We start from the raw sequence: 12200 nt of genomic DNA, 5'->3' as shown, positions 1-12200 counted from the left end.
GGGGCACTAATATCCTTGTGGAAGGTTTTCTAGTGTTGCTCTGGGGGATTTAATCTAGATCTGGCTAAAACAGAGTAGAGGAGAAAAGGGGAAAAGATGATGTTAAGACTATATGTAAAGACATAAATCAAAGGGTTGTGATTGGTGGGAATCTATTTCAATGCAAGGAGTATTGGAGGAATTGAAGACAAGGCTTAGAATATGGAATGGCACACAGAATTATGACATTTTTACCATTAGTGAAACTTGGTTGCGGGAAGAGCAGAATTTGTGGCTCCGTATTCCAGGGTTGTTTTAAACACAATAGAATGGAGGAATGAAAGGGAGAAGAGTAGGAATCTCAAAATTGACCCAACTTTATCCTCTACCAAATCATTCCCTAATAAAAATGAAACACACTGCATGGGTAATTTTGAAATGACCCCTACTACAACAGGTCCTTGAACTAATTCTGAATTTAGTACAATATTGTGAAATGATATTGACTCTACCTCACCTCTAACACCTTTAATCAAAGTTGTCTCCCCTGTGTCAGTTGTTTGATCCAGAGTTAAAATACTTTCCAACAACAATAACTGAGCAGCCCCAGTATCTCTAAGAATTCTAAATCCTTTACTGAAACCAAGCCCTCTGACACAAAAGGTTTGAAAACATCCATGACCTCCTTACCAGGTTTGGAACATCTGCTCTCCTTTAAATTCCACTGTTTGAATACATGCTTCCTGTAAAACCTTCTTTTCACATTTCATTTTCTACACTAGACAATTCGCAATCGTATGACCAAGTTTCTTACAAAAATGACATACAAATCCAGAAGTTCTGTCCTTTCCCACCTTTACCTTCATTTTTTCTCTTAAAATTTTCTCCAGACTTAATTTCAGGCCGACTATCCTGCTCCACATTAACCTTATGAACAGGTTTATTAATCTGTTCCACATTAACTCTCTGAAAATGCCTTCTATTCTGGAATGTATTTTTGTGAATTAGAGCAAATTCGTCCGCTAATCTATCCGCCTGTTGCCATGTCCTCATGTCTCTCTCATCCAGGTATAATTTAATCTCTTTTAGGACACACCTTTTAATTTCCTCTATTAATATCAATTCTTTCAATCTGTCAGTCATTGTTTATTCCTTTTGAGATGCACCAATGGTCAAATCATCCAGATTTCTTCAGAGCAAAATCCATATAAGATTGATTCCATGTTTTCACCAAACTCCTAAATTTTTGTCTCTATGCTTCAGGAACCAACTCATAAACTTTCAATACTGCTTATTTCACAGATTCATAATTTGCCACTTGCTCTGCAGTCAAGTTAGAGGATGCAATTTGTGTGTTTCCCTTCAATACACTTTGGAGCATTATAGGCCACTTTTCTTTTGGCCATCTTGACCTCTCAGCGACCTTTTCAAAAAGCTGAAAATATGTATCTATATCTCCCACATCAAAGGGAGGAACTAGATTTACCTCTCTACTAGCCAAAAACCTCTCCCTAGGAGTTACAGCCTCATTCCTCTTACTTCTCTCCATTTCCATTTTTAACTTCTCTAATTGAAGCTGTCTGTCCCTTTCATTGTCCTCCCTCCATCTTTCAGCCATCTCTAACTCGTATTTCCTCTGTCTTTCAGCCTCTCTGCCTTTCAGCTTTGTCTGCCTCATATTGTCTCTGTCTTTCAGCCTCTAACACCCTCTGTTTCTCTCTTTCCTCTTCCACTCTTAATTTCTCCAAATCCAATTGCAACTCACCAGATCCATCCTCTGGGAAATTTTCCAAGTCTTTCTCAACAAATTTTACCTCACCTATATAATATTTCACTATAATCCTCTGTATTTGTATTTTCCTCATCCAATGCTTAACTTCAGTCAGCTTTAATGTCTTAGAAATAACCTCTTTTCTCTTCCTCTGCAGCTCTGCAGGTGATGGTTGTAACAAGAATGTTTCAACCTCCATTGGTGCTGTTTTTCCACACACAAGCTTTAAATTAGCTTTGACCAAAAAAAACAATTAACTAATAAATCACAAAGACTCCAATTTTCAATCCGAAAGGACAACCCCCACAAAATGTTACGAGTCCAGAAGACCCCAAAACCCAGCAGTAATAGATATGCACCTTGACAAAGGGTTACTTAAACAAAAGTTGCTTTTAATTATCTTTGAAAATGAAAATAGAATCAAACTTTAACTTATCTCTATTGACTCACTTAACGTTCTTCTAATTCTAAGTATGTGTAAGTTCACCAAAGTTCTTTGGTTCACAGTCCAATCTCCCCGGTTTGCAGGCAATCCTTGCACTGTGCACAGAAGTTAACATTAGTAAAGTTCACCAGGCTTTGGTGCTTAACAGGTAAATGGTTACCACTCAGAAGGGTTCTTGTTGGTTTTCAGAGAGAGAGTTTTTCTTGTTCCAGGACATCCACAGAGTTCCTTTCTGTTCCTCCTATTCCAAGGGAAACACTGGACAGCCAGTCCTCTCTTTTGACCAGGCCATCTTCCAAAGCTTGCCAGCTTGTCCTCTCTCTCTCTCTCTCTTTCTCTCTCTCTCTCCCACACACACACCCTCCAACTCTGAGAACAAAGCCTGCTTTTTGCTCTGCTCTCTGCCTGCAAAGATCACATGACCCTCCAGACAGTAAGTTCTGTTTGACAGGCAAAGCTGCCTGTTGTTACATTTGTTGCCTTTTGCAAACAACAGTCCATCATGAGTCTGAGTACATTTCCAAAAGCTCCTGCAAAAATTCTGTTTTAAAGTGTTGTGTGTGACCTGCTCTAACAAACTTTTCCCAATTTATCTCCCAAACACCTCTGTATACCCTGTCACACAGGTAATAGAAGAATGTGAGGAGGAACACTTTTGGGTCCAGTGATCATAATGCCATTAACTTCAAGTAATTATGGAGAAAGATAGGTCTGATCCTCTGGTTTAAATTCTAAATTGGAGAAAGACCAATTGTGAGGAAATAAGCAAGGATCCAGAAAGCATGGATTTCTGGTAATGATGTGTTTGTTATTGGAAGGTGTTCTAAGAGATTTGATATAAAAGAATTTGTATAGTCAAGAACTTGTTGTTAAAGATATCCTACCATGGCTTTGTGCATGGTAGATCATATTTAACACATAGTTTTTCAAGGACTTTCCTAGGAAAGTCATTGAAGGAAATGCTGTAGATATGTGGTCGTGGACTTTAGTATGACCTTTGACAAGGACCCACATGGGAGGTTATGCAAGTGAGGTGGTAAACTGGCTTTAAGGGAGAAGCCAGGGATTGGTAGTGGATGATTGCCTCTCTGACTAAAGCCTGGGTCTAGTGATGTGCCTCAAGGATTTAATGATCTGGATGATAATATAGTTAATTGGATCAGCAAGTTTGCAGATGACACAAAGACTGGAGGTGTTGTGGACAGCAGGAAGGCTTTCAAAGCTTGCAGAGGGATCTGGACCAGCAGGAAATATGGGCAACAAAATGGCAGATGGAATTTAACACATACAAGTGTGAGATGTTGCATTTTGGAAGGACAAACCAAGCTAGGACATACATGGGAAATGGTAGGGCACTGAGGAGTGTGGTACAACAGAGAAATATGGGAAAACAAATACAGGAATATAAATCTCTGAAAGTAACATCACAGCTAGATATGGTTGAAAAGAGCTTTTGGCCCATTGACCATAACTTAAAGTACAGGAGTTGGGTGTTCTGGTTAAGCTGTATCAGAAATTAGTGAGGCAAAATTTAGAGTAGGGTGTGCAGTTTTGGTCACCTAACTATGGGAAAGATGTCAATAAAATTGAAAGTGCAGACAAGATTTACTGGAATGTTGCCAGGACTTGAGGAAGTGAGTTACAGGGAAAGGTTAAAGATGTTAGGACTTTATACCCTGGAGTGTAGAAGAATGAAGAAAGATTTTATAGAAGTGTACAAAATTATGATACTTTTTCCTCTGAGGTTAGATGAGATACAAACATGGGTTAAGGGTGAAAGGGGAGAAGTTCAGGGTGAAAATTATGGGGAATTTTTTTTCAGAGTGATGGGAGTGTGAAACGATGAGCAAGCTGAAGTGGTGAAGTGGGCCTGTTTTCTGTGCTGTAATGTTCTATGGTTCTAATGGGGTGTGAGGAGGACACTAATATATTGGAATTCTTTGAATAAATAATCTCTTCTTCTGGCAATCCAGTCAGTTTTGGAGTTTGCTATGAGGATACCCCACTCCTCAGAAAAGAACAGCATGTGCATGAATTGTTTTAGGTGAGTAGGGGTTGCACAGGTCCTGACCCACCCTCTCGACATCCCCTCCTTGATTCAGTGGCATGGTGAGCTTCAAGACTGTTCTGTTGCAGTGAATGGCCAGACCAAGCTTTAATGCAAGGGATGCCCTTTACGCGCTTAACTGTATGCATTTGCTAGATGGATATTGACCCTCTGAGAGGGTTCATCTGCCCTTTGATATGTCTTGTTTTTCATCCTGCAGGGTGTTTAGCCACCCTCTGTCGCAGGCAAGCTTAGTGGGGGAGCCAATTTAGAGGCTGATCATCCGACAGGTAGTATTGTGTTACATGGTGCCAGTAGCACTCAGATGAGTGACTTGACCTGTTCTTTCTTTGGCTTGGCTTCACAGACGAAGATTTATGGAGGGGGTAAATGTCCATGTCAGTTGCAGGCTCGTTTGTGGCTGACAAGTCCGATGCGGGACAGGCAGACGCGGTTGCAGGGGAAAATTGGTTGGGGTTGGGTGTTGGGTTTTTCCTCCTTTGCCTTTTGACCTGTATGGCATAGATAAAAGGGAACAAGATGAGGTAGACTTGGATTCATCAACTAAATGCCACACGAAAGGATAATGCAGAGCATAAAACCTCAGTGTAGCAGGTAATGCCCACAGAAAGAAGGGATAACACGTTCATTCTGGCTGGCAAGATGTCTTAAGTGGTGTGCCACATGGCACATAGCTCCCTGGCACTGAATCCCAGGGCCAGCCATCTCCAGCTGCATTAGAAACCAGCCAGCCTCCTTTTGCAGATACATGTTCAATTCTATCCGCAGCATCTCAGTCATAAAAATATTCATACCCGCCCGCAAAAGAAAACTCCTGGATTTGGACTGTCTGACTACAAACAGAAAAAGCTGGAAATACTCAACGCGTCAGGCGGCATCCGTGGAAAAAAGACAATTTATGCTGCAGGTGGAGTATTCAACCGTGTTGAGCATTTCTGTTGGGAAATAAAATCCGGTTTCTAGTGTGCAAATACGTCGCTGATTCCGCGCAAATTAATTGTCCATCATTCTTACCCAAGAAAGATATTTACATTGCAATTTACAATCTCTTTTCCGTTGATATTCCGGGCGGGCAAAGAGGGACTCAGCGGGTGGACAGAGAGGTTTGGGGTCGGGACCTTGAATCCCATTTCTCTCCACGGACCCGCTGGTTCCCTCTTGTTCTGAAGTTCTGGGGCTCTCCACTTTGTTGCGAGAATATTGCCCCGAGCAGGACTGAGCAGGGAGAGCGTGGGCGAAATTAGACACTTCTATGGGGATGGGGATAGGGGATGGGGATGGGGGGAACAAATGCGTTTAAACCTCGTCTTGAATGAGCACGGTCAGAGGCGAATGGTCAAATCCGATCTGTGGACCGAAATGGGTCGAGTCGGTCCCGAGTCGTGTCCAAGCTCGCTTATGCCAACTGAGTGAACCAACACCGCTCACAGAGTCGGCGGCGCAACGAGGTGACATTGCCCCGGATTACTATGGCCACATTTGAGGCTGGAGTAGAGGCTCTTCACCACCATAAAAGGACAGCTCCTTATTGACGCGGTCGGCGTGGGGGAGCCTCCTCCCTCCCCCCACCTCCCTTCCTTCCTGGTGCTGTAAAGCGAGAAGGAAAGTCTTACTGAACCCCACGCCACGGACAGCCCGCTGCTTGGACATCAACTCAAGCCGCAGGCCAGCCCTGGGGAGGGAAGGGGTGGACGCCGTTGCTGCCAGCAGCCCTACTCCCTCAACCTCCACGGCCGGCGATGACCGCTCGCCGCGGCTGCCAGGAGGGAGTGCTCCGGAGCCCGAGGCTCCGCTTGCTGCTCTTGTGGCCGCTGCTGCCAGGATGCCTCTCCTTCAACCTGGACCTGGAGCAGCCCACTGTCTACAGCGGACCCGAGGGCAGCTACTTCGGCTACTCGGTGGATTTCTACTCGCCTGTTAAAAACACGTGAGCAGCGTTGCCCCTTTTCTATGTAACAAGCCCGGCAAAAACAAACGTTTCAAGAGTTGCCAAGATCCTCAGCTTGATTTGCAAAGAATGTCTTACTTGGTAACAATTTGTAACTTGTTCCTAATCACCGGGAGATTTTGCCGGTCATTCACAGCCCGGGGCGGAATAGACAGGGAGGGAACTGTTTTCTGCTTTCATTTGAAATCTGCTTTTTTTGTTGTTGTTGTTCTGGGGTCATCTTCAGGGTCAGCGTCCTCGTCGGAGCTCCGAAAGCCAACACCACTCAGCCCGGCATCGTGGAAGGAGGAGCGGTGTTCTTCTGCGGCTGGCCAGCAGGAGGCGCTGCCTGCAGCCGGATCCCGTTCGACCGAAGCAGTTAAGTGCCCGTCCACTTCCATGGATTGCCCTGCTCCTCCCTTTCGCGCTCAGCTTCAAACCCGCGCGAAAGCCCGAGGGCAAGTCCGCTCGCCCATCATCCCCGCCACGTCTCATTCCGGTCCAACTTGAGCTCGACACGGCAGTTAAAAGATTCCAGCCGTGACTGTGATTTCTTGAACCAGGCTGCGTCCACTTGACTGAGAAACCGAATGGGTCAACTTCCCAAGTTGAGACATGAGTGAAATATGTTTCCTGTCCAGGGTGTTTCACCCCAATGAAACCCCACCTCACATTAAATTACATTGATCAAATGAGAATGGAAACATCATTCTCACTGTCTGAAAATTAGAATAACATTTTAAATTAGACCTGTTTCTTTTTGTTAAAATTAATAACATGTGCATTTTTGTGTTGAATATTGAGCCATCTCAAAGTTCCATAAAAGGAATAAAATTGGACAGAGTTGATGCATTTCCAACATGAGAAACAATAGTTTAGAAATACTTAAACCTGCGGAATACCACAGTGCAGTCTGTTTGTTTTTGTTTCAATGTCCTAGTATCTTGTAAAATGATCAGTTCAGTTTTGCTGGCGGAGGATATTTCAGCAAAGCAATTTGTGCATGTCATGGGTAGAAGGAAGGAGGGCAGGTTGCTAAATGTCTGATCACTGTGAAACAGAAGAAGCAGGCGCATGGCTCAAATTGAATTTAACATCTGTTGACAACTTTTCTCTATTACGATGTGTTTCAATTAATGCTGTACAAGGACAGTAAGGCACACCTCCTGCTTAACAGTTCGCGAGGAAACTTCTGGACAGGGAGTGAAATTGGGGAAGGTGAACATGTGGGAAATCCGTTTCCTTCAAAAAGAGAGGGGTTGAGGAATTGTCTGCTTTTTATTAAAGATTGAAGCGCATCATAATTGGAGCTGATTTTTTCACCAGATGGTTCCTTTTATGTTGACATCTGCAAACTGTATGTTAAACATAGTTGGAGAGATATGTGTACAAATAATTAAATCACGAACTAGGTTATATTCTTGGGAAAGCAATCAGACAAGTCTATACTCTGTGAGCAGAAAAGTAATGTTTTAGTATTTAATCATTTAGTATTCTCTCATATGAAATAGAAGCAGGTCTAGGCAATTTGGATTCTTACCATTCATTAAGATCAGGGTTGGTATTTTATCATTTAGTATTCTCTCATATGAAATAGAAGCAGGTCTAGGCAATTTGGATTCTTACCATTCATTAAGATCAGGGTTGGTATTTTATCATTTAGTATTCTCTCATACGAAATTGAAGCAGGTCTAGGCAATTTGGATTCTTACCATTCATTAAGATCAGGGTTGATATTGACCTAAGTGCCACTTTACTGCTCTTAGCCATTATCACCTGATTCCATTAATACATGAAAGCCTGACAATCTCATCCTGCATCGACTCAACAACTGACCATGCATGGCAACATTTGAAAGGGAATGCCAAAAACCACTCCGTTCTGTATGAAATAATTTCTTGTCATTTCAGTCCTGAATGGCCAACCATTTATTGACCCCTATGTTTTTGTACACCCCAGACAAGAGAACTATCTACACTGCATTAACCTTTTCCTGTCAGGCTCTATAATAATTTGGTATGGTTCAATAAGATCTAAAAGATTTGTTTGAACTAATCACCACCACAGTTAAACTTGAAAAAGAAACCAGTCATTTATTTGAATGTGATCATTTGTAAATAACAGTGATTGATCAAACTGAGTTACATCTTTGGTGTTACCAGAATCATTCATAGTAAAACATTAGCACTAAATAATGTTAGTTGTGGTTAATAATTGATAACTGTACACATGAAATTATTATTTTTAAATGGTGAGGGTGATATTGAAATTGAGTGACAAATTATGAAGGGTGATAAAGGGCCTTAGATCTAAGATTTATAGCACCATTCTCTGTCCACCAAAGTTGCTCGACCTGCTGAGTGTTTCTAGCTTTTTTTGTTAATATATGTAATTTCATAACTAGCAAAATCTCAATGAAACAAAATAGAGACGTTATAATTTTATTCTCATTTCAATGTTTTATTGGCTGTAAAACAAAATCTTACAACACATGAAGGGCAGGCATAACATTTCTTTCAACTATTTTCTATGTTAACTGTTAGGTAACAGAATCATCCGAGTTAATGGGACAAGGGAACCCATTGAATTCAAATCCAACCAATGGTTTGGGGCAACAGTACGATCTCATAAAGAAAGAGTTGTGGTAAGTCATTGCATTTGTATGTTACAGCATCTTGGATCATTTATATTTAGATAATTCCCATTTCATTTTTCTGTCCCATTCCCATGCTCGTCCACCACAGTAGGGATTTGCCAGTACATCACATTTCAATTCCCACCCTATTCCCATGCCGACTTGTCTGTCCATGATCTTGTGCACTGCCAGAGAGAGACCACAAACAAATTGGAGGAACAACATATTCTGTGTGGGTACCCTCCAACTGGATGGCATTAACATTGACTTCCTATTTCTTCTAGCTCACACTCTCTCTCTCTTTCCTTTTCCCTCTGTCTCCTTTCTTCCAGCTCTGCATTCACAGAGCCATTCCCTCCCCTCATCAATTCTCACCTTTCCTCACCTGTCCTATGTACAATTAGGACCCTTTGTCTACTGGTCTGTGCTCCTCCCTTGCTCTCTCTTTCCTTCTCCCCAGCCTTTTAATTCATGCGCCTTCCTGCTTTTTACTCACACATCGAGAAGGGCTCAGACCCGAAACAACTCGGTAATACACCTGTACCTCCTATTGATGATGTGACATCTGCTGAGTTCGTCTAGCATTTCTGTGTTTTTACTACAATAACAGGGTCTGCCGACTATTCGATGTGTGGTTTGATCTTTTGTATTCTTAGTTGCCGATGTTATTGGGGGTTCTTCCTACCTATATTTGAGAATGGTAGATAACATTCTACTTCACTTCAGTGTCACGTTGCAAAAATGTATGTGGTCGAAAAATGAATCACTAGACTGTTGTAAAGTTTAAATCTGTTTTCCACCTTCTAGTTATTATTTGTATTGTTTTCTCTTTTAATTAAAAAAAGATTTAACTAGTATCCATTGGACGGGTTTTATGAATTGGTTGATTGGATGAATAAATAAGCAGTGCTTATGTTAAAGTTAACATCAATGAAATGTTAAAGTTATTGATGATATTAAACAATGACTAGCTGTAGGTATTTATTTAAGTGATTTTTAGTTTCAAAAATATAAATGTAAAATAGATTCTTCTGATTAAAAAGGTTGCTTCAGGAATATTTGTCCATCAGTTAAACTTTTGCAGTGAAGGGATTTAGGTGATGTTTGTATCTGGAATAACAACTGGATGAAGACATAACAATGCCAACACATTAATCAAGAGCTCATGGCTGAATAAGTTTGCCAGTCAAAATGCTGGCATTTTCAAAAAAGAAAATAATTTCTGTTTGGTTTAATTGATTTTTTTTTCATGAATAGGCTTGTGCCCCTTTGTATAATTGGCGTACCCTTAAACTGACTAAAGAGAAAGATCCAGTGGGTACCTGTCATGTTGCAGTTCGGAATTTCAGTACCTATGCAGAATATTCTCCATGTCGCTCTGGTAGGTCAAGCATCCAGCACAGAGTGAATGCTTGTATGTCTGTTTTCTATTTTAAATATTCATTTTTCTTCATTCTGTGGGTTATTTTCATAAATATTTAGCTATGAAGCACATCTTTTTGGCCCATGTGTAGTGATTGGAAAACATACAGATGTTACTTATCATTGAGTGTATGATTAAGCAAGTCATGTTTCAGATACATAAAACTTTGATGAGGTCACACTTGGAATATTAGGTGGAATTCTGGTTGCACCATTCTAGAGTGTGGAGTCTTTGGGAAGGTTTTTTACTGGGACACTGCCTGGATTTGAGACTATGAGATATGAGGAGAGAGGTTAGATAAACACGGAGATAAACTGGAAAGTCTTCAGATGCTATGATTGTAGTGCAATACACAACGTGCTGGAGAAACTCAGGGCAAACATGGGTTGTTTTCTCTGGATAGGTGGAAGAACTGAGAGAAGCCTATAGAATTCTGAGAGGCAGGGATGGGAAAGAAGGTCAGAATTTGTTCCCCAGGGGGAAAAAATGTCAAATGCTAGAGGGCATTTAAGGTGAGAGGGAGATGGTGTGGATGTATGTGACGTATTTGACACAGAAAGTGTGTGGTGCCTGGTACATGTGCCTATTGTAATGGTGGAAGCAGATATGATGAGATTTTTAGATGAACACATGAACATGTCAGGGAGTAGAGGTTTATGGACAATGGCAATGCAAAAAAGATTTATTTTAATTTGGCATAATGTTTGGTTCAGACATCATAGGCTAAAGGACATGTTCCTGTGCTGCATTGTTTTAAGTCCTGAATTGTTTGATTGGTGTTTCAGATTAGAACTGTTAACATTCAGCCATTGAAACATTTTTTTTTTAAATTTGATTTAATTTTAATGAAGAAGTCCCTTCTGACTCATGAAACCCATGCTGCCCAATTACACCCAATTATCCTACCAACTCTGCACTTTTTGGAGGTTGGCAGGAAACCCACACAGGTCACGAGGAGAACATACAAATGGTTTACAGACAGTGGTGAATATGAATCCGGGTCACGGGTCCTGTAATAGCTTGTGCTAACCGCTACACTAAATGTGCACCCTTTCACTAACCATTCATTCATGGAATTTTGACCTCATTGGCACTAGTGGCATTTATTGTTCATCTGCTTTTGTCCTAAGCTAAAGAGTCAGTTACAAGCAAATCAGTCGATGGGTCAGAAATGACACAGAGGCCAGGGTAGGAATGGCAGGTTTCTTCCACTGTAATGCAGAGTGAACCAGGTGGACTTTTATGAAACCTGTTAATTTCATGGTTACTCTTAAAGAAACTAGCAGAAGCTTTGCAACATGCAGAAATCCAGGACATGCTAAAGGGTCCAGATTTCCAAATCGGTCAGTCTACTTCATTGCTGCACTTGACTGGAAATTTCTACCGATGTGTGGTGGAATGTGTGCTGACCAGCTACATCACAGATACCAATACCCTTGAGCGTAAAGCCCTGCAAAAGGTAGTGGACACATTCCAGGACATTACAGACAAAACCCTCCCCACTATCAAGAACATCTATAGGGAACACTGCTGTTGGAGAGCAGTAGCAATCATCAAGAATCCACACCATCCAGCACATATTCTGTTCTTGCTGCTGCCATCAGGAAAGAGGTAGAGCTGCCAAAAGACTTGCACCACCAGGTTCAGGAAAGCTGCTACCCCTCTAGCATCAGACTCCTCAACAATAATCTCAATCAAGGACTCATTTAAGAAATCTTATTTGTGCACTTTTTTGATTTAAAAAAAAATTCTCTCTGTACTGCACACAGTTTGTTTACATTCATTATCTGTTTACAGTTCTTTGTTTACATGTATACACTGTGTACAGTTTTTTTTTGCACAACCAATAAGTGGTAATTCTGCCTCGTCTGCAGAAAAATAATCTCAGGGTTGTATGTGATGTCATGTCTGTACTCTGACAATAAATCTGAAATGTAAAGTACATTGTTTGA

General features: G+C 41.3%; 1 protein-coding gene across 2 annotated transcripts in view; it reads left to right on the top strand.

Annotated features, from left to right (window-relative positions):
• Positions 1-5813: 5813 nt before the first annotated feature.
• itga8 (integrin, alpha 8) overlaps positions 5814-12200 on the top strand; it is a 284139-nt gene continuing 277752 nt past the window's right edge. The window contains exons 1-4 of one of the 2 annotated variants that reach the window (XM_069914330.1): positions 5814-6190; positions 6438-6568; positions 8734-8834; positions 10083-10206. In XM_069914330.1, the coding sequence (XP_069770431.1) occupies positions 6003-6190; positions 6438-6568; positions 8734-8834; positions 10083-10206 (544 nt within the window). In that variant the 5' untranslated portion in view covers positions 5814-6002. The remainder of the gene's footprint in view (positions 6191-6437; positions 6569-8733; positions 8835-10082; positions 10207-12200) is intronic. The other variant, XM_069914329.1, reaches the window with a different exon arrangement.

The sequence above is a fragment of the Narcine bancroftii genome, chromosome 1 (assembly GCF_036971445.1).
Source record: "Narcine bancroftii isolate sNarBan1 chromosome 1, sNarBan1.hap1, whole genome shotgun sequence".
Classification (NCBI taxonomy): Eukaryota; Metazoa; Chordata; class Chondrichthyes; order Torpediniformes; family Narcinidae; genus Narcine; species Narcine bancroftii.
This window is presented reverse-complemented; position numbering and strand designations above follow the sequence as displayed.